Genomic DNA, 20931 nt, shown 5'->3' with positions numbered 1-20931 from the left:
TGTCGTTGGGCAACCCCCATATGCCGCGGCATGAAAGTTGAAAGTTGAAATATTGAACAGCTCAAGCTAGTTGATCAATAGCACATGTGCCATTCAAAACAGGTTTCCTGGGCTGTCAATATCGCGGATCTGTCGATCTTGCCGGTCAATACTGTCTGACACACATGAACCGCTCCCGAGGCCTCGGGCGCGGAGACAGGCAGCGTCTGACGTCTCTTGAACCCCGAATCGTGGCGGATTTGATACACCGAGAGCCGACAAGGGGCTACGTCGTGAGTCTGCAATCCGGCGATGCCATCAGCATGATCCTCCGGGCACTAAGATGTGATCGAGATTCGAGTTGTTTGCAAGTATATTTGCACCCGTAGATTTGGGAGGGGGGGGGAGGTGGGAGGATGCAGTTGTATTGACCAGCGTAGGGCATAGATGAAGCATGTTTAAGATTCGATTCAACTCACGTAATATGACTCTGACAGCAACGCTGTAAAGTGTGTAATGCTTTACGAGATGCAGATGCAGTTCTGAGACGTACTACGAGATACGCCGCGCACATCCAATGCAGTTTCTTCTAGCGGCCCTTCAGGTAATCAATACGGAAGGATCATTTACGTTGCAGACAGTGCTGTCTAAAATGGACCTTCGTCTTCGTTTGCTGGCCAGACCCTCAATTACGATTAGCTCAAGGTGCTTCGGCACGAAGGAAGACAGACAAGATATGGCAGACGTTTTGAACAACCCTTGTGATAGCTAGCGAAGCTACTCACCGGGAATTGGAGGGAGGCCGGAAGCCGGTGAAGCTGCAGCGTCGCGAAGCCTCACGGTCGTCGACTCGCAGGCGGTCAGCAAACGACGGTCAATTTGGTGGTTAAGCGCCCCGAGAGTTTCGGAAACACCACGGCAACGACGGCATCGCGAACCGGGTGTAGCACACCGTCCTCACAATACTTACTTCCGCAATGACCATGACGCTACGCAGACGGACAATGGTCAACCATCACGGCTCTCGACATTGTGCGGCCGGTTAGTCGTTTGATGCCGAGCCGAATGCCTGTTTACCTCGACTGATGCGCTTGGCCAGTCCGGAATCGGTGATTATATCTTCATTACGATTATGCCACCGCGTGCATACACTGAGGCGGCTTCTCCGAGAGTGACGGGCATACTGGTGTAAAGAGTAATCAGACGGCGTATGCAGACGCGCCGGCGTCGCTGGCGCCTGGAATGCGATGCAGAGATCAAATAGATCGCGACCGAGGAAGCGCAACTGCTATATAGGATGGCTGTCAAGTAGCCTTCTAACCTCAAACTGTTCCCACTAGTGTGGTCTTCCGCGAACAATGACGAACCCCATCCCATGCCCACCCTCTCTTCCCTTCCTTGGCCATGTCACCCACATCGAAAAGGAAGTGCCCCTGCGTTCGTTCATGCTGCTCGCCCATCAGTATGGCGAGATATACCAAATGCACCAGTTTTGTGAGTACAAACTATCTCTTGAAATTGTTCGCGACACGCTGACGATATCATATTCTCCTAGCCAGGCACTTGCTTGTCATTAGCTCGTACGAACTTGTGAACGAATGCTCAGATGATAAGCGCTTCTACAAGGGTATTGGCGGAGCACTTGGAGAAGTCCGAAATGGAGTTGGCGATGGCTTGTTTACGGTACGGGTTACTATGGGCGTGATAACCCAATATTCTCAGCCTAATTATTTACAGGCGCGTGCTGAGGAGGAGAACTGGGGAATCGCCCGTGAGTGAGACCTGGAGCAGTTATGCGTGTTCCCAAAACGACGTATTCTCAGATCGTCTCCTGATGCCTGCATTTGGAACGGCCGCAATCAGGGGAATGTTTGACGACATGATGGATATCGCCTCGCAGCTGATCATGAAATGGGAGCGGTGAGCAGTCGCAACAGACATTCCTGTATGTATGCGCGTCCTCACCAAGCTGTAGATTTGGGCCGACAGCCGCGATCAATCCCGCAGAAGACTTCACCCGCTTGACGTTCGACACAATCGCCCTGTGCGCCATGAGCCACAGGTGAGCAGCATATGTGCTTAACTCAGACGCATATACTGACCTCCCTTCAGGTTGAACTCGTTCTACAGGGTTGGTCTCTGTTGTGCTGCCTCGTCCGTGCAATTCTGACACAGAGAGCCAACAGGAAGGGAACCATCCGTTCGTGCAAGCGATGGTCGACTTCCTTGTCGAGTCCGGCAGGCGCGCCCACCGCCCGTCGCTCGTGACCTCGGTGATGGGGTATCAGACCAAATACGAGCAGGATATCAAGATCCTGGCCGACTTGGCCGATGAGAGTACGAACTTTGCATGTTGATGTCACCACGGGCTCTAAGGCATCTATTTCATCCTGCAGTCATTGCAGAGCGCAGGGACAACCCGATTGACAAGAATGATCTGCTCAACAAGATGCTTTTGGGCAAAGACCCGAAGACGGGCAAAGGTCTGTCTGAAGAGAACATCCGAAACAACGTGTGTTCCGCTCTTTTGTTCTTGAGCATACGTCTCGCTAATGTGCTGATCTGCATCTCAGTTGTTGACTTTCCTTATTGCTGGTGAGAGGTCCCGAGTGTCCACGATCTCTAGCTTTGCTGATGTTTCTCCTCAAATTAGGGCATGAGACAACGTCTTGCAGGTTGCCTTATCTCGTCTTGTTTCACGCCGCTGACCTGCAGAATATGCAGCGACTCTTTCTTTTGCTACATACTACATTCTCAAAAACCCGGAGGCGGCCCGCAAGCTGCGTGAAGAGGTCGACGACGTGCTCGGTGACCAGCCAATCCAGCTGGGCGATCTGAACAAGCTACCTTATCTCACTGGTGAGGATCATTGAACATGATACAAAAATGATTTTGATTATTGTGGTTCCCATTAGCGTGCATACGGGAGGCGCTGCGCCTGGGGCCTGCAGCACCCATGCGCTCCGTTAGTGCCGTCGATGCAACAACGATCGGCGGCGGGAAGTATGCTGTAGAGAAGGACCAGACGATTGTGATCAGCGTTGCGATGGCTATGAGAGACCCCAAGGTATGGGGCGAAGATGTAAGCTTTTCCCCTTTCCTGTGGCATCGACACTCAACTTACCAACACCACGGTATAGGCGGACGAGTTTAGGCCCGAGCGCATGCTGGATGGCAAGTTCGAAGCACTACCTGTTAGTTGCCTTTCGTTTTCAATTGCATCGGTTGTATTGACATCCCGCAGCCCAATGCTTGGCAGCCATTCGGTCACGGCATGCGCGCATGCATCGTAAGTGGCATTTAATTGCGCATATATCCGCCTAATGTACGGAATTCCGAAGGGCCGTGCGCTTGCCTGGCAAGAAATGATTATCATCCTCGCTCTCATCTTCCAACGCTTCGACCTCGTCATGGACGATCCGTCGTACGAGCTCAAGCTCAAGCAGACGCTCACGATTAAGCCGAAGGACTTCCACATCCGCGCACTGCCGCGCAAGGGGCGCTCTATTCCGCTTGCGACTTCCAGTTCCTCGCTTCACAAGGCGCGTCTCGGCAGCCCGGCGCAGCCGACTAATGCGACAGTTCCCGTGGGTTCGGAGCCACGGCAGCAGCTTTACGTCTTATATGGATCGAATACGGGCACGTCGGAGACGTTCGCGCAACGTGTGGCGAGTGATGCATCTGTTCATGGTGCGATCAGTTATCTCTGGTTGGATCTCTTGGCTGACAGCGAACAGGCTTCCGTGCCACGATGGGAACACTGGACTCGTTCACGGAGAAACTGCCCACTGATGGACCTGTCGCTATCATCACCGCTTCGTTTGAAGGTGGGTTTATCCGCCATTATTTCTAAACTAACGTCCCCTTAAATCTGCGCAATCAGGCGAGCCTGCTGACAATGCCGCACACTTCGTGGAGTGGCTGAAGAGCCTCAAGGGCCAGGAGCTGGCGAATGTCAGCTATGCTGTATTTGGCTGTGGTAACCGCGACTGGGTCCAGACCTACCAGCGTATCCCCAAGTTGGTTGACAGCACGCTGGGGGAGCGCGGAGCGAGGCGTCTGCTTGAGGCCGGAGCGGGCGACGCTAGCTCGGCAGAGTTCTTCGAGACGTTCGATGACTGGGAGCACAAGTTATGGGGGACGCTCTCCAAGGTATGGAAAATATCCCGCGGATTCGTACACATTTATCCCTAACGACTGAGGTCACCGTAGGTCTACAAAGCGACCCTGGGCGAAGTTCAAGATGCCACCCAGGTCTCACACCTGGCAGTAAAGACTGTTGACGCTGGCACGTACAGAGCATCTGTCTTACGCCAGCCTGATGCCGCATTGGGTACTGTCGTAGAGAATAGACTTTTGACTGCCACTGGAGTCCCCCCGAAGAGGCATATCGGTAAGAGACCCTGAAAGAAGCGCTCTTTTCATGCTAAACTGTTACAGTCTTCGAACTTCCGGAAGGTATGGCCGCTCATGCGGGAGATTACCTTGCTATGTACGTGGGCACATTTTGGGATCAGCAAATGGTACCTCACAGTCTGCAGCTTGCCTTCCAATCCGATTCGCGATGTCCATCGTGCGATTGCACGGTTCGGCCTCTCTGCCGAGCAAGAGGTATGTATATTCATACTCCAGTTTAAGCAATCTGATTGTGGAGTCTGGGTAGATCGTACTTACATCTTCTGGCCCCACGCCGTTGCCCGTGGATCGTTCTATCAGCGTCTCTGCTCTCCTATTGGGCTATGTGGAGCTTTCTCAGCCTGCGACGTCGCGTGACCTGCGCATCCTCGCGTCAGCTGCGGGTGCTCCTGCGGAGGCTATCCAAGAGCTCGTGTCCTCGTACGCGGAGAAGGTGCTGTCGAGGCGGATCAGCGTCCTGGATATTTTGGAGGAGTATCCGAACATCAAGCTGCCATTTGAGACGTTCCTGACAATGCTTCCCTCTATGCGTGTCCGCCAGTATTCCATCTCGTCGTCTCCGCTTTGGGACGCTCAGAAGGTCACCCTCACTGTCAGCGTCATCGACGCGCCGTCCATCGCAGGCCGCAAGGAGTCGTTCCTTGGTGTGGCGTCGACCTTCCTCGGTGGTCTTCGCACGGGGGACAAGGTACAGATCGCTGTCCGGGCCTCCAATGCCGCATTCCGCCCTCCTACGGACCCTATGACGCCGATGGTCATGTTCGCAGCAGGCTCCGGGCTAGCCCCAATGCGCGGGTTCCTCCAGGAGCGCGCGATGCAGAAGAAGGCCGGCCGCGAGGTTGCGAAGTCCCTGCTGTTCTTCGGCTGTCGCTTGCCCAAGGAGGACTTCCTGTACTCCGACTCCGACCTGAAGGAATGGACCGAGCTCGGGATCGTTGACGTGCGGCCCGCATTCTCGCGGTCCCCCGGGGACTCGCGTGGGTGCAAATACGTGCAGGAGTGAGTCGTCCTTGTCCTTGTGTTGTTGGTATTGGGTTCATGTGTTGACGCGATGACTGGTACAGTCGTGCTTGGCTGGACCGCGAGGAGATCGATGAGGCGTTCCATGCGCATGCCAAGGTAGGCCTTATCGCGGGATGCTCTCCCTCGGACCCTGAGTTATCTGCCTGCAGTTCTACACCTGCGGCTCGAGGAAGATTGCGCAAGGTATCAAGAACAGTCTTACGAAGCTCATCATGGAGAAGCAGAATGTCGACGAGGCAGAGGCTACGGCTATGTTTGGACGCGTCATTCAAGGCCGCTATGCAACCGATATCTTCGAATGAGTCCTTGTTGTTGTTTGTTGTTTTCTTCACATTGGCTTCTTGGATGTACAACATTGTCTGGTCAAGAATCATGAATTTGAACCCATGTTATTTATGTACTCTTTTGGTCCAGTAGAGGCCCGACCATGAGGATTCGACCAGTACCCCTGATTCTCTCGAAGACAGCACTGCTGGGATTCAAGTCGGACTTTCGCTGCGCCTCGTGTATAAGGCATGTTTCTGCTTCTATGTAATATAGCCATATCCGACCTCTTCTTTTGTCAGCGGGAAGTATAGCTTGGGACAATCTTCGCGGGCAGACCTGGGCAGACGGTTGAGCTGGCCAGGTTCCTGCGCTGGCTCCCTACGAGATGCATCGCGACTACTGCGTCGGGATCTTGCACACCTTTGTCTTGACAGGATCAGTCTTATAAGGCCTTGGACGTGATTGTCGTACCAAGGCTGATCAGTGGTATTGAATGTCCGACACGACATATGCAGAGTTTGGTAGCTTGGTTGCTGCCTTTCGAACCATCGACTTCTTGCTTCTGCCGCGATAAACGTCCACGCCTCCTACGGCCTGTGTGCATCGTAGAATTCGCAATGTGCTCGCTGACTTGGTGCTGGCGGCCGCGGATGATTTTCGTTCCACTTTAGCAGTTCATGATCCACGGTTCACGAAAGGCACTAGGATACGACTGACAGGTGACCCCTGAAAGGCCTTCTCAACGGGGTCTTCTAGGGGATGTCGTAACCTATGCTTGGGTGTGTAAGTGCCATCAAGACTACGCACTAACCTATACTTCTTATGGTCGTGCTGGGAGATTGCTGCGCTGATGTCGCATCTGAGTACGCATGAACACAGACACCATTCAAACGCTGTTGGTCTTGTGAGGGGGGGGTATTGCGAGGAGATAATTCTGGAGAACGTTCGGGGGGGTTCATTTATTCAGTCGCGGATGTGAAATTCCGGAAGAACCTATACACAGCTAGCGTCGATCCTCTCAAATCGGCTTAGCAATTTTTAGCCGCATGAAATACAACTCGGCAACTAGTTTGTATTGCCCCGGATTGGCATTGATATCAGCTAAATCGTTTTAATTCGCATGAGCACACGAGAGAGGAGCCCTTAGAAAATAGATAAAGCAGAGGGGAAACAACTGCCTGCCTATCGCCTCGTTTTTTCCCCACACACAGCCGCTCTACACGCGCACACAATGGAGCCGCAGTGGACAACGCTCGAAGAGTCAACCTCCATCTCGCAAGTGGGCGAACCTTCATCGTCGAAGCGAGCACCACAAAAGCGCCTCCCGGCAGCCGGGAAGACCCTAGTCAATGGTGAGTGGTTTGTTCTCACGCCACCATCGCGTGCATACATTGACCTTCCCTTACAACAGAGCTCTATGCTCTCCATCCGTATCCCCCGACTGAGCTTAAGGAAACATACCTCAAGCGGATCAGAGCCCTCCCGGGATGCGACTATTACACTCTTGACAAGCTCAACCTTCTTCTGTACTCTCGGCGCGTCCGCAGCGGCCTTGCGGGCAACGGCGGGCGACAACTTGATGTGCACCAGCCAACGAGACAAACTACAAGCGATGACATCTGTATGTCGGTCATCTCATGTTCCAATCAGGCTTGCACTGAATGAAATTTGCAGTGTATCCTTCTTTCAGAAAGCAGACGGGCGTTGTGTCCAAACTGGAGGTGCTCATCTCGGAAAAGCCACGTGCCAATGATACTTTGATCAAAATATGGGCCAAGAGACTGGATGTAGAGGAAGATGATGTCCTGACTTGGGTTGAAGCATGGAGAGCTGAGCATGTATGCTGTGCCCCTTTTCTGGTAGCTTGCAATTGCTCTGATACCATAATGTGCAGGAGGAAGCAACATCCAGTGTAGAACCTGCAAGACAGTCAGCTCCAGTTGCCCATCTTCCCACACCGGGGTCATCACGCTCACCAGAGCCCCTATTTGTGCACATTCCTCTTGCAGCCAAACAAGAGCTGTCAGCACTACTGACTCCCTCGGAGCCATTCTTTGAACACGGTATGCCTTCCATTTTTAACCTCTGACCACTTCTTGTATTATTCACTTGGACCCCGAAGGCATACCTTCGAAATCTTCACCCACGGACGAGCTGCGAAGATTTATTCGGTCGTTGCCTACTGTTGATGTGCCGGATCTCGAACCACCCGACTTCGAGAATGCCTCGGTCGAAGTCATCAATAAATGGTTTGATGGACATACAGAGAGGATGTCGATGTTCCTGCGGCACGTAGAAAGTGGGAGGTACAAGCGATATGGGCTCAAACCGTCGTTTCTGAAGACATCGCGAGAGTCGACAAAGCAGGAGGAAACAGGTGTGCCATCACGATTCGATCAGCGTATCGGACCACCATCGCCTAACCTCGTCCGCATTGTCCGCTCAGATGGGTAGATCCAGACAATAATGCCCCACGTCATCTCATCACGCTCTTGTTCGATACTGTCGTTCTTCTGCCTCGCACGTTTTATACCTCGTGGATCATGTTCTACATGTTACATGCACCCTCCTTTTTCGTCCTAATCAGACAAATACATTATCGAGTGTCGTGAAACATGCACTAACGGTCGGTTAGGAAAGTCACCGATCGTCATAGTTTTGTCTTCTGTTCGTCCCCGCTATCCCTCTTCTTATCCTCCGCGCGTCGCAGCAGCTTGTGCATGAGCTCGACCCACTCGTCCACCCCGCCCTCGCCGACCCCACGCACCCACTCGTCAGCCTCTCCTGTATGCTCCAGCTCCCGCCACTCCGTGCGCATCGCGTCTCGCCTGTGATACAAGTCGCGCATCCACTGCGGCACGCGCTCCGGCACGCCCGCAAACACATGCAACTCGTCGCGGTAGTCGTACTGCTCCTGCGGCACGAACACATGCCACCGCACCGCGATCTGCTGCTCGTCCGCGCCCGGCCCGAGGTGCGCCCGCAGGTCTTCGTAGCGCGCAACGACGCCAACCGCCTCCCGCGTCGCATCGATGGTGTCGGGGTGCGCGAACGCGTGCAGCACGGCGCGCATCTGCGCCTCCATGAGCGGCAGCGGCGCGACGCCCTTCAGCAGTCCGAGGAACGCAAGCCGGCTTGGCGGGACGCCCGCGAGCGGGAACAGATGCCGCGCGAGGGGGAAGAGGTGGTACGTCGAATTGTACAGCACGCGAGGCAGCGGCGGGGTCGGGGGCGGCACGGCGAGGCGCAGGAGTGTGGGGGACAGGTAGGGCTGCTGGTGCTGGTATCCCGTCGCGAGGATGCAGTGGGCGATGCCCTCGTCGACGCTGCCGTCCTCGTAGCGCACGCGGCCGGCGCCCGCGTCGAGGAACTCGGCGACGCGCCCGCGCCGCCTGTATGCGCCGCCGTCGGTGTCCTCGCGGATGCCGTTCGTGACGGAGTGGACGACGACGCACGCCGCGGCGCGCATGTCGCGGGCGATGTCGGTCCCGCTGGGCCCGCCGCCGACGACGAGCACGGTGTCGCCAAAGTTCTCGGGGCGGCGGAACCACGCCGAGTGCGTCGCCTTGCCCCGCGCGCGCCAGGCGTCGAGCCCGGGCGTCGTCGGCCAGCGCGGGAACCGGTAGTGTCCGTTCGCGACGATGAGGAGGTCGTACTGGCCCTCCTCGCCCCCGCCCACGCGAACGTTCCATTTCGAGCTCTCTGGGAGCCAGTCCGCGTTGAGGACTGGAGTGCTGAGCCGGAGGTGCTGGTCGAGCTTGTAGTGTGCGGCGTAGTCGCTGAGGTACTTCTCGACGACGGCTGCAGTTGGGAAGAGCGCGGTGGAGGGTGGAAAGAGGAAGGACTCATAGCACATGAGCGGGTGGGGGAGGTTGGTCGTGAGCGAGTCGTAGAGCGGCGTGATGGGGGGATCGTCAACGGGGGGTGCAGGTACCCTTGCGTCGCGTTAGTTTGCGCCAAGTTGTGCATCGGGCTCAACACTCACCAGATACCGCCTACCTTCTCGCGCTCTTCGAATGCAGTGGGGACCCAAAGTCCATCTTTGTATTGCGGGGTGTCCATAATCATTTTGAGGGCACAGAGCCCGCCGGGGCCTCCGCCGACGATGCATATCTTCTTGACTGAATTCTCATCGTCGAGTCTCAAGGACTCGAGCGCTGCGTCTGCATATCGGCTGATTAGCAGACATGAGAACGCCAGAGGGAAGAAGTGCTGCACTATGTACTCGGCAGAAGGTCCATGATCGATCAGGTCAGGGGCTGTTGCGGGGTGTCCGCTCGTGGGTTGAGAGCCGCAAGCGATAGCTGCACGACGCCTGCGAAGAGGCGGAATATATAAGAAGACGGAAAGACTGGGCTATCGAGGTCTCGGGTGAGCTGGGCGTTGCGTAATAGAACCTGATTCTCGCGCCCGAGGCCGGAGTCACGTCTCTGCAGTGTACATATCGCACTCTTCTATCAACGATGGAGGGGACTCGTTCGGCACCGAACACTCACCAGTGAACACATTTTCCTGTCATGTCTCTATGCTTGCCGTACGGTGCTGTGTAGGAGATCAGGGTGCTGGCCTGCGCGGCATGCCTTCAAGCATATAGGTACGCACTGATTGAGATTCCTGTTTATCGCCAAGCTACTTCTGTCTCGGGGCTATGTGCAGGCCGATAATCCCGACAGACGTAGTTCAAGTCGAGCCCTTCCCAAATCGGATCGTGCTCTAGAATCCATATCCAGGGGACGCAGGCAAGGAAGTCGCCAGACGTTGGGCAATGGGGGTGCGTGACGCGTCGAGGATGTTTATGTACTGTTGGCGTGGGCACGGCCTGCAACTGTAAATGCAGACAAACCTGTACCTATGCATCGACATTGCCACTGAGCGTCGAAGGAAGAGTCAAGCTGAGAAATTGAACCACACAGTGAGGTTGTCGGGATCGGAGTGTAAGGCGCACGGTGAGGGTTGCGGACATTGCCACGGCGGATGGTCTGCTTCCACTGCCCGTTACTCGGATAGTCTTGTTCTGTCAAGGTCACTCTTTCCAGCGATGAGCCTTTCTACCGTGATAGTAATACTGACCATTTGCTGCTATGCGTTCGTCACAGATATTCAGAGCGGATCGTCCCTGGGCCAATGCGCCGATGATGTCATAATTATCTCGTGCACAGGCTCACGTTCTGTAGTACGCCTTCTCTTATCGACTATCCACAATGCTAATGTGCTCCTATTATATTCCCTAACCATATTACAAGTGATATGAATAAACCTAGAGCTCTGCGTGAGCCACGTTCCGCATTTGGAAGCTGGTGTCCCATAAAAGGTAGCTTGGCTGTCGTGTGGCTGACGATTATCGCGGCTGACAGTCTGAACTGGGGTTTGGTGTCAGCCGCGAGGCTGACGGTCTCAAATACGCATAAATAGCCCGCTTCCTCGTAGCGTGAATATGCATCGCACCTCTCTCCTGCTCTTCCACCATCTCACCGTGTCTTACTCAGTCAGCCTTGTCAGCCTCTGCTCGCACATCTCTCCTAGTCTTGTCGTCTGTTCCTCGTTTATGCTCTTGACCTCTCGTAGTTCCCTCGCCACCTGCTTCTCGTCGTATGTCTTCAATTTCTCGCAGTTCTTTCGCCACCTGCTTCCAGTTGTGGTTGTCTATACTCTAGTCGGCCTCTTGTCTCTCTGTCGTCTTCGATACCCCGCCGGCATGCCTTCTCTCTTGATCGGTACACTGTACGTCACACCCCACCTTGCACTTTCCTAGTAGTCACGTATACTCGTCAGCTTCGTCTTGTCTCGCCCACTGTATTTAATTCAAGGTGAGTCTCGAAGGTAAGTCTCAATATAGATAGGACATCCCCGCTGTGACATTCCCGAGGCCCATCATGTCAACCCCAGGTGCGCCCATTGTTGCCTTGCATATCATCAAGAGCTGACTCGTCTCGCAGGTAGGTTTGCTCGAGGTGGGTCCGCTTTCCCCAGGGCTATCCCATCTCTCGTGCTTCGCCAGAAAATACCAGAACACTCCCGTTGTTCTGATATTTTCTCTCGTTCACTGCCTTCCTTCGTACATTTCGTCCTTCCTGGGTTACTCTCTAGTACCATTCCGCTGTCGCTGCCCTTTCCTTCTTCTTCTCTTGTCCCGAACTGCAATCATCCTGCTGCTTATATCTTCTTGCAGTCCCTGTGTGTTTTCGTCTTCTCCATTTTCTTCTACACCATGTTGCTTCCCCGAGGATGTCACCCAACAATCATGTGACGCCTTTGCAGTCTGTTCCCCGAGGGCGGGCATTGCCCGGGCGCGGACCTTTTCGAGGTCCTCGGGATAAGTAACTCCCGTGTCTCATAGACCGGGAGCGAAACCAGCACGCGCCGAACTTCTTCAGCAATTTAACATATGCTCCGCTTACTCACGCTGTGTGCTCCAAGTCACTGAAACTATACAATGAAGAATCCCAAATGGATACATGAACACGTTGATACATAACTCACTCGACGTGGAAATCGAGGGCCACCGCAGCCTCTCCATGCTCCTCCTCCCACTCGCGCTGCCAGTCAGCCATGCGCGCCATGAGATCGGCCCACTCGTCCTCAGTCTGCACGCCCTCGAGCCACCGGCTCTGCTCGCCCAGCGCCTCCACGCGCTTCCACGCGCGCGCGAGCAACATCGAAGCCGGGCGTGCCGTGCGGCGCCACGGCTCGACGTACTTCTTCCCGTCGTCCGGGAGCACGCCGCGCTTCTTCAGGAACTCGACGAGCGCGTCCTGGTAGTCCTGCGCCTCCGTGTCCCCGTCGAGGAGCCGGTGGCCGATCAGGTACGGGTCGTACCCGCGCCCGCGCAGGCTGTCCTCGCGTGCGAGCAGCTCCGCGAGCATGTCCTCGCGCGGGGGGAGGAGCGACGCGTTCGCGAGCGCGTGCGCGATGAGCATGCCCTGCGCGTTGTCCGACGGGCAGTTCGCGATGAGCACGGGGAGCCCCACGAACGCGAGCGCGGTGGGCGGCAGCTCGGGCGCGAGGCTGAAGATGTGCTTGTGCAGCGGGAAGATGTAGTGCAGGTTGTTGGTGAGCGCGCGCGCGGTGGAGGAGTTGACGGTCGGCGCGGGGTCCGTGTGCAGCGTGGACGCGTGCGGCGCGCTCAGGAAGGGCACGCGGTTCTCGTAGCCGGTGCCGAGCAAGACGGTGTCGATGTCGGAGAGGGTTGTGCCGTCGGCGAAGACGATGGCGTCCGGGGTGAAGTGCGAGATGCGCGGCTTGCGGATGACTCGCGCGCCGGGCGTTGTGTCCTTGTCGTCGCTGATAGATTGGTACGCCTGCTGTGGGGTCAGTACGGGGTGCGTAGTCTACATTGCTGCTCACTCACCACCCGAGCGAGAGGGCTGACTTGCAGGGCTATATCACGGCCGCTGGCGCCCGCGCCCACGATGACCACGTTCTGGCCCGCGTATTTCTGGGGTTCGCGGTAGTATATGGAGTGCAGTATTTCCCGCTGTGGTCGTCCAAGTGGGGTATTTGCCAGCCACTCCTCTGTGCCATTCCACGCTGGTACACACGGAAAGTGGTTGTGTCCGTTCGCGACGATTAGGTGGTCGAATGTGCGCCTCAGCACATACTCGTCCTCCGCGCCCCCCAGATGTGTGTGCACCTCGACATGCCAGTCGCCCTCCGGCGGGTGTGAGTGCCAGTTCGCGGAGACGACGGTGTGGTTCAGGCGGATGTACGGTGTCAGGTTGTAATGCACCGCGAAATCCTCGTGGTACTGCTGGAGGGCGGCCCAGCCCGGAAAGAGCGCCGTGCCTGGTGGGAAGGTGAAGTTTGGATACGTCATCGTCGGGTGCGGGGTGTTCACGTGCAGCAGCGGGTACAGCGGCGTCTCGGGCAGCTCAGGGGGGCCCGTCGGTGCGCCTGGCGGGTCGGGCAGCCACACCCCGCCCACGGAGCGCCGCTGCTCGAAGAGGACGATCTCCCACCCGGCGCGCGTCTCCTCGGGAAGGTCGAGCAGGGTCTTCAGCGCGGCGAGCCCGCCGCTGCCGCCGCCGACGATGGCGATTGACTTGGTCACCTCCGGAGGCGACGGTGCGAGGGCGTCGTGCCCATGTATGGCGGACTGTAGTGTGAGCGGGGCCTCCGGCCTGTTCCAGAGGGCCCACGGGAGCAGAGACAGGACGAGCTGGCCTAGGTGTACCATCGAGAGTACGAGGGAGCGGCAACGCAGTCGTATCGAGAGCAAGCCTGTCAAGGAGCCTGCTGTCTTCCGAGAATCATTTGTATATAGGAAGTTCGGCTGCCGCGGCGGCCACGATCCTTCCACGCTACAGGCAGTGTCTCGGGGAAGTTGTGCTGAGCAATAGGGTGCGATTCTATGGCCGAGATCGCTCCTGTGGGAAGTGATATTGCGCCATTGACCGTTTTGGAGACCTTACCAGAGTGGTATAGCGGTCAATAACGCACAAGCGCCTGCCGATCACGCAAGCCAAGGCTCCAGAGCAAATGAGGGTAACTGCAACTGGAGGGGTATGTTTGATGCAAAATACAAAACGACACAGCATTATCTGCCCAGTCTCACAGGAACTACAGAATGAGACATTTGTGCCAACGTGCGACCTTGGTTCGCGGGAAGATGGTGGGTCAAATTACTCGACTGAGAGACAGGGGACCAGACGGATGGAGCAAGGTTTGGCTGAGACTGTCGTCCAGCCTGATGGGAAGGAGTTCTTAGCTTTTACCATTGGAGTGAGTGCACTGCACGTCGTTAACGCATTGATATCTCAGAGATCTGCTGCCATCTACAAGCGGTCTAGCCAGTCAATATGGAAATTGGATTCAACAATTGATTGTTGCGCGGGAGTCGAGCGGCAGACGGCGTAGAAACGATGGGACATATTGCGATATGGGTGCACGTGGGCCAAAACGAGGAGAAGGGACTCCCACAGTCTCCCACAGTGCCAAGCTGAGGTGTATCAAAGAATGCTATCCAATGGAGAGGGGTCCATTAGCATAGGTAGCTCACATGAGGTAGTCTGAATCGAAGTAATCTTCGTAAGCAAAGCGATCCACTTTTTATGACCGTTCTCAGGCTCTCCCGATCAACTAGGCCATCATCTGCGATCTGCTGGCGGGAGACTATGAATAAGCCAGTGAAAAGGACAAGAGCCAGGGGGTATTTGAATAGATTGAGCACATGTGTGAGGGTTGGCAGGCAGGGCATCCGGAACGGACGTTGGACTTGTGAGAACGACGCCGGAAAGACCACCGGCAGACAACGTCCTCAATGGACAGGGATTAATGGGTGATTAGGTTAAAAACCGGTGGGGTTACCTACGGCGCACTGACCACGTGACCCGGGCCGGCAGCGACGCTTGCCCGACGTACCCAATAGTCAACAGGACTACGTATACGCTACCTAGAACATACTAACAGATAGGTATGCGCAGCGGCAACAATGCGTGCAACACTCATCTCGCACATCCATGCTGCTCTATGAGTGCTTGAGAATGCAGATATACTGGCAGGAGCATACAGAAACATGGAATGACATCTGAAAACTCCGTGCAAAGTAGATCTGACAAAAACGGAAGGTATATTACTCGATAAGGGCAAACGCATGCTACCGGCGTCTCGTGATCATTGTGGCATGCACTCGACGCTAGTCGAGGACGCATCTGACTTGAATCACCTGCAGTTCATGCCGAACAGAATATACAGAACAGCGTGTCAGACCTCTTGTTTCGCAATCTGCCACCTGTGACGTCGAGCATCTTCCTTGTTGACAGCCTGCACTGTTAAATGAAGTCATGGAAGACTCTGGGATCATCGCGCGCAGGAGATCGCGTTGTGGCTGGTATATATACGAGAGACAGGACCCTTCATGCGCTTTCGCTCCTCTACTTTCCCGTCCGCCATCGTACCTTCTCTCTTATACAAGTCTAGCAGCAAGCAGCAAGTACTGCCGACGAGATTCAGAAAATCCACTAGGACGACCATGAGATCCACATTGTGATCAGCGTCCGCAAGACGCGCTGACATGAGTTAGTGCTTACAGCGAGGCGGGATTAAGTTTACTAACGGATCAGGTCAGCCACATTTACGTCCTTTGAGCGGCGCTCACAGCTTGGCGCCCTTGTGGTCCGGTCCCGTGCAATATATAGCAAATTGACAAGTCGAGACGGCACTGTCCATGTGTCTTTTTCCTTCGACCACATACATCCACATAAAATGTGGGTGCACAAGCCGGCTAGCGATGCATCAATCTCCGCCCGTCGGTTCGGAGACGGTGGAAACATCTGCGGTACCCAGCAGAGTCATAGTCCCAACAAGACTGAATATGAGAACAAGACTGCATATATGCGCCCGCAAACCGGCTGGTAGAATATATCGGAGACAAGGAACGCGTCAGGGTGACATAGAGCTCGACGCACCCTGCCATCGGATAGTGGGAAGGTACGTCGGCCCTTAAATTGTATAGTCAACGCCTCGAGGTAGAGCAGGCAAGGACATTTTGAATATTCTGCCTAGCAGTAAGGCATCGCATCTGGCTTCATATTAGAGCTAAATGTGAGCTACACGTCCAGGCGGGGCTTCAAAAGTGGCGAGGACAGCGCAACTCTATCTTATGCCCACAGCATTCGTGGCTTGTGGAACCCGCTAGAATTTGGGAACCGACATACTCGCGAGCCTCCGGTGGAAGAATGCAGTGTTCGGGACAGCAAGCGACAGAAGGAATGCTAAAGGCGAGTTAGCGGTAACCGCCTAATGGACACATATTTTATCTCAGCAGATGCTCCGTTACTCGGTGGATAGTTGTGGTGAAGCGTAGCGTCGGATAGGGGTTGGCCAAGAGTCCCCTGGTCGACGATGATGCTGTGTGTCGGGACTCGGGGAGCATCGTCGTCATCTCCGGTCGCCTGTTCCGGCGCTTTGCACCACCTAAGCGGGCTGAACCAATGACGCGTGATGTCGGTGCCTTGGGGCGGACTCTAAAATTGGCAACACAGGGTAGGAGACAGGCCGCCACCACCGATTGTCCAGCGCGTGCGTTTCCACACTCAGACTGCTGTCAACCGCGCCAGCTTCCGTTCCTTACTTTTCTTCTCGGTGGATTCCATAAACAGGTGATGTCAGAATATTTTTCTCCCCTTTAAATTTCGCCCTGTATCTCATCTTGTCTTCAACCACCAGCCGCACACCCAATTCTCTCCGTTCACGACTGGTCACGATCACAACTCTGAGCTGACAGTTTTTTAACATGTCGGTATACTCAACATACGCCATGTTGGACTCCCACCTGAGCAACACGCTCGTGAGCAGGTCGTCCAGCGGCATATCAGACGCGTCAAGCGCTTCCACTGCGACCTTCGTGACTGCTCTCGTCTTCAATGCGATAGTCTTTGGCGGCGAGCTCGCTGCCTTTACACTCCTTAGACCTTACTTCCCTGCCATATACCAACCGCGCACATACGTACCTCCGGAGGAGTAAGTGTTTGTAGCTCCTATCTGTATCGAAGGGGAGGGGGGGCTTTATCGCCGCTGCGTATCGAGGGCGTGAATGCGTTCTAACGTGCTCATTTCACAGAAAACGTGCAAAGAATCTCACATCAAACATCCTACTATGGCCGTACGTGGTTGTAATGGCGAATTACGGCGACATCAAGGCTGTCAATGGACTCGACGCCTACTTCTTTGTGCGCTTCTTGCGCATGATGGTCCGCGTCCTGATTCCTATCTGGCTTATTTCGTGGATCATTCTCCTTCCTGTTGACTCAGTCGGCACCAGCTCAGGCACGAGTGACAGTCTGACCCAGTTCGAATTTGGAAACATCGGTAGGCACCAGCAATCTCGTTTGTGGGCCCATTTAGTGTTGGCCTGGGTCTTCACCGGTACGTACTATATTGACGTTGGATATCGTACAATTCTCTCATGACCAGCAGTCTGGATTTGGTGGAACATCAATCACGAAATGAGCCACTTCGTGACGACTCGCCAGCGATGGTTAATCGACCCTGCGCAAGCGTCCTCAGCGCAGGCGAATACAATACTTGTTACTGGAGTTCCGCAGCGGTATCTTACCGAGTCCGCGCTCAAGGAACTCTTCTCGCATCTTCCTGGCGGCGTTTCCAAGGTTTGGCTCAACCGGTGAGTACGTTCATTTGATTGTGGGAGTGCACTGCTGATTTTGATTGTAGGGACCTCAAGGAAATGCCCGACTTGCATGAGCGCAGGGTGACGGCATGCAAAGTCTTGGAATCTGCTGAGACGTCGCTCATGAACACTGCCGTCAAGATCCGGAACAAGCAGCAGAAGAAGGCGGCAAAGGCAGCGAAGAAAGCTGGTGACAAGAGTGGTGATACCGATCGGAATGTTTCTAGCGACGGGCAGCCCTTGACTGCCCCGAGCGTCGCCGAGACTGATAGCGGAGAGGCGAACCTTGCTGAGAAGCTTGTCCCGCGCAAGAAGCGCCCCACATATCGTCTACCCATTTTGTCCTTCCTCCCCTCGCTCCCCCTGATTGGCAAGAAGGTGGATGCCATCGAATGGGCCCGCGAGGAGATTGTCATCACGAACACCGCCTTGCGCGAGAGCCGACGTGCCCTCGCGAGGGAGGTCACGCGTACGACGTCTCGCGCTTTCGATGGGCGCTCCCAAGAGGAGCACTACAATGAAGAGAACCCCGACGCGATGAAGCCGGACCCGAACAGCTCGCAACTGTATCCGCCGCTCAACTCGGCCTTCGTGCTATTCGATCGGCAGATTGCAGCACACATGGCGGCGCAGACACTCACCCATCACGCGCCATACCGTATGGCCGAGAAGCACATTGGTCTCGCGCCAGACGATGTCATCTGGAGCAACCTCAACATGAACCCCTATGAGGCGAAAGTCCGGACGGCGATCGCTTGGGGCTTCACGCTTGGCCTGATCATTCTCTGGGCGTTCCCTGGTACGTCTTTGTCGTTTCCAACGCTGTGAGGTTTTTAACGGGCGAATACAGTTGCTTTTATCGGTGCGGTCAGCAACATTCACTCGCTTTGCGCTACGTATGGCTGGCTGGCATGGGTTTGCAAACTGCCGCCGGTCATCGTCGGTATCATTTCCGGTATCTTGCCCCCTACACTGTTGGCGGTCCTCATGATGCTCTTGCCCATTGTCTTGCGGCTGGTTGCGCGTTTCGAGGGCAAGACAACGCGGTCGGCTGTTGAGCTGAGTCTGATGACGCGCTACTTCCTGTTCCAAGTGATCGTAAGTGGCAATATGCTTGTGCGAGCCCCCGGTGAACTGATGGCCATCGTAGCACTCGTTCTTGATCGTTACACTGTCTTCTGGTATCATCGCAGCGCTGCCGCAACTGGTGGAGGATACAAGCTCAATCCCTGCGTTGCTCGCGAATAACCTGCCGAAGGCGTCCACATTCTTCCTCACGTGCGTCGATCTCTGCGGTGACTACGTGATATCCAGTTCGCTAACTCGTTGCATAGGTACATCATCCTACAGGGACTGTCTGGGACGGCATCAGGCTTCCTTGTGATAGTCCCTCTGGCCATCTACTATGTCAAGTTGTTCCTGATGGGAAGTACCCCTCGCTCGATTTACAACATCAAGTACCAGTTGCGATCAGTACAATGGGGTACGACGTTCCCGACTACCACGCTACTCGTCGTCATCAGTGAGTTTCAAGCCTATCTGCGCGTATGCATATGTCTAACTTCAGCTTAGCTTTGGCGTACAGCGTCATCTCGCCGATTATCAACGGCCTGGCCGTTGCGACGTTCTTCTTGTTCTATCAATTGTGGAAGTATATGTTCCTCTGGCAGCTCGGACAGCCCCGTGCGACGGAGACCGGTGGTCGGTTCTTCCCTAAGGCCATTCAGCACATCTTCGTTGGGCTGTACTTGCAGCAGATCTGTCTTGCCGCGCTCTTCTTCCTCGCGCAGGATGCAAGCAACATGGCGAGCGCGATTCCCGAGGGCGCGTTGATGATAGTGTTGATCGCATTCACAGTAAGTCCCCGCGACGTGGCGTGTAGGATGTGTCTGACCCGTGATGACCAGGCCTTCTTCCACATTATCATCAACAACTCCTACGGGCCGCTTATTGACTACGTACCGCTCACGCTTGCGGGCCAAGACATCAAGCACAGTGACGAGAACCGCGAGGCGACTGAACAGGCACTCAAGGACAACGCGTCCGTCCACAGTGTGGACGTCTCCCAGCAGGAGAAGTCACACCAGCAGGATGCGTCGGAGGGCTCGAAGAGCGGTCAGACGCGCGCGGAGGACCTCGAGGACGCCGAGCGTGGCGCTCCTGAATCACTAGAGGACAGCATTCGTGGCGTGGACGAGGAAGCAGGGCCGAAGGACTTCTACCACCCGGCGAGCGTGGCGCCGCAGCCGACGATCTGGATGCCGCAGGACCCGCTGGGCCTTGCGGAGGCGGAGGAATCGGTGAACAAGGAAAAGGGCATCAAGGTGTCCGTAAGGGACGCCCTTATGGATGATCAGGGACACGTCGATATCTCGGGGGCACCCCCTGAAGATTAGGTGCTCCGTTCTGGACCTCTCAAGTGCAGGCGGGACAACCCTCGCCTTGTCTCGCGTCGCCTCTGCTATCCTTGTTATTTTTGAGTCTATCATATGTCATAGAGGACTGGAGACCCCGATGCAAGCTAGCAGGGCCCTCTCCAGCGATGGACGTCCGCATTTTTGTATCGACGACTCGTCTGCGTACTCCTAGTTTCCGCCCCTTTTCAGTCGCTATCACATAGCAATTACAGTCCCTATGGTACCCTATGATCTGCCTACACGCCTTCTTTCTTTGTTTATTGCGTGTTCCTAGTGTACTTGTACGTTTGCTTGCCGCGCGTCGATATCCAACATGTAGTTCATAGCACTTAGTTTGCTCATATACCCTTTTCATGTCATTAATTTCATACACCTGCTGCAGAAGAGGGCTTGGCTGTTCTCGTCCACGTGCTAAATATGGCAAAACGCCTTCCCTTCAGAGCGTCGGCCGCCAAGGCTCGATATCTTGGAGCTAGCAAAGGCTTGATCGCGTACGACCAGGTGATTAGCGAGAAGGATATAATCCCGTACATTATACACTCCTGCATCATGCATGAAACCTCTCTCTTCTTCCTATCGCACACCGAGACTGCTGGGGTACACAAAAATGAGCCACACATCTACCTGCAGATTGTGCTGCACCTCCTATCTCATTTTATTCAGGTGTGCTCTGGGGCGATTTTTTTTGCCTGGGTATGAGAGTCA

General features: G+C 55.2%; 5 protein-coding genes across 5 annotated transcripts; 3 read left to right on the top strand and 2 right to left on the bottom strand.

Moving 5' to 3' along the window:
* Positions 1-1337: 1337 nt before the first annotated feature.
* POSPLADRAFT_1066419 (hypothetical protein) lies at positions 1338-5808 on the top strand (the record flags this gene model as incomplete). Its single annotated transcript, XM_024482069.1, has 23 exons — positions 1338-1473; positions 1535-1662; positions 1717-1750; positions 1803-1899; positions 1955-2041; positions 2092-2110; positions 2166-2316; positions 2376-2491; positions 2553-2574; positions 2633-2650; positions 2704-2838; positions 2895-3061; positions 3120-3173; positions 3224-3268; positions 3321-3669; positions 3717-3806; positions 3863-4131; positions 4192-4372; positions 4420-4471; positions 4521-4590; positions 4643-5394; positions 5460-5514; positions 5568-5808. The coding sequence occupies 23 exons, from the start codon at positions 1338-1340 to the stop codon at positions 5718-5720; spliced, it is 3180 nt and encodes a 1059-aa protein (XP_024337805.1). The 3' UTR covers positions 5721-5808.
* Positions 5809-6916: 1108 nt separating this feature from the next.
* POSPLADRAFT_1047300 (hypothetical protein) lies at positions 6917-8139 on the top strand (the record flags this gene model as incomplete). The annotated part of the gene is made up of 5 exons (XM_024479248.1): positions 6917-7037; positions 7097-7306; positions 7360-7523; positions 7580-7748; positions 7808-8139. The coding sequence occupies 5 exons, from the start codon at positions 6917-6919 to the stop codon at positions 8137-8139; spliced, it is 996 nt and encodes a 331-aa protein (XP_024337804.1).
* A 196-nt stretch (positions 8140-8335) lies between these two features.
* POSPLADRAFT_1034553 (hypothetical protein) lies at positions 8336-9926 on the bottom strand (the record flags this gene model as incomplete). Its single annotated transcript, XM_024477029.1, has 3 exons — positions 8336-9620; positions 9671-9848; positions 9911-9926. 3 exons carry the CDS (start codon positions 9924-9926, stop codon positions 8336-8338), a joined length of 1479 nt encoding a protein of 492 aa, XP_024337803.1.
* A 2181-nt stretch (positions 9927-12107) lies between these two features.
* POSPLADRAFT_1040321 (hypothetical protein) lies at positions 12108-13811 on the bottom strand. Its single transcript, XM_024477720.1, has 3 exons — positions 13733-13811; positions 13034-13697; positions 12108-12983 (listed from the first exon to the last, which is right to left on the bottom strand). Exons 1-3 carry the CDS (start codon positions 13765-13767, stop codon positions 12162-12164), a joined length of 1521 nt encoding a protein of 506 aa, XP_024337802.1. The 5' UTR covers positions 13768-13811; the 3' UTR covers positions 12108-12161.
* A 3128-nt stretch (positions 13812-16939) lies between these two features.
* POSPLADRAFT_1182176 (hypothetical protein) lies at positions 16940-20603 on the top strand (the record flags this gene model as incomplete). Its single annotated transcript, XM_024488899.1, has 11 exons — positions 16940-17142; positions 17243-17547; positions 17599-17803; positions 17854-18028; positions 18089-18271; positions 18353-18608; positions 18660-18907; positions 18960-19087; positions 19144-19331; positions 19382-19665; positions 19717-20603. 11 exons carry the CDS (start codon positions 16940-16942, stop codon positions 20203-20205), a joined length of 2664 nt encoding a protein of 887 aa, XP_024337801.1. The 3' UTR covers positions 20206-20603.
* Positions 20604-20931: the final 328 nt, after the last annotated feature.

This window comes from Postia placenta (genome assembly GCF_002117355.1).
Source record: "Postia placenta MAD-698-R-SB12 unplaced genomic scaffold POSPLAscaffold_9, whole genome shotgun sequence".
NCBI lineage: Eukaryota > Fungi > Basidiomycota > Agaricomycetes > Polyporales > Adustoporiaceae > Rhodonia > Rhodonia placenta.
This window is presented reverse-complemented; position numbering and strand designations above follow the sequence as displayed.

Coding starts and splice junctions, on each gene's coding strand:
- POSPLADRAFT_1040321 (XM_024477720.1), bottom strand. CDS start 13,767: ATGGGCACGACGCCCTCGCACCGTCGCCTCCGGAG. Junction 13,698..13,732: donor TCGCACCGTCGCCTCCGGAG/GTGACCAAGTCA, acceptor CGGCGGCGGCAG/CGGCGGGCTCGCCGCGCTGA. Junction 12,984..13,033: donor TCAGCCCTCTCGCTCGGGTG/GTGAGTGAGCAG, acceptor ACCCCACAGCAG/GCGTACCAATCTATCAGCGA.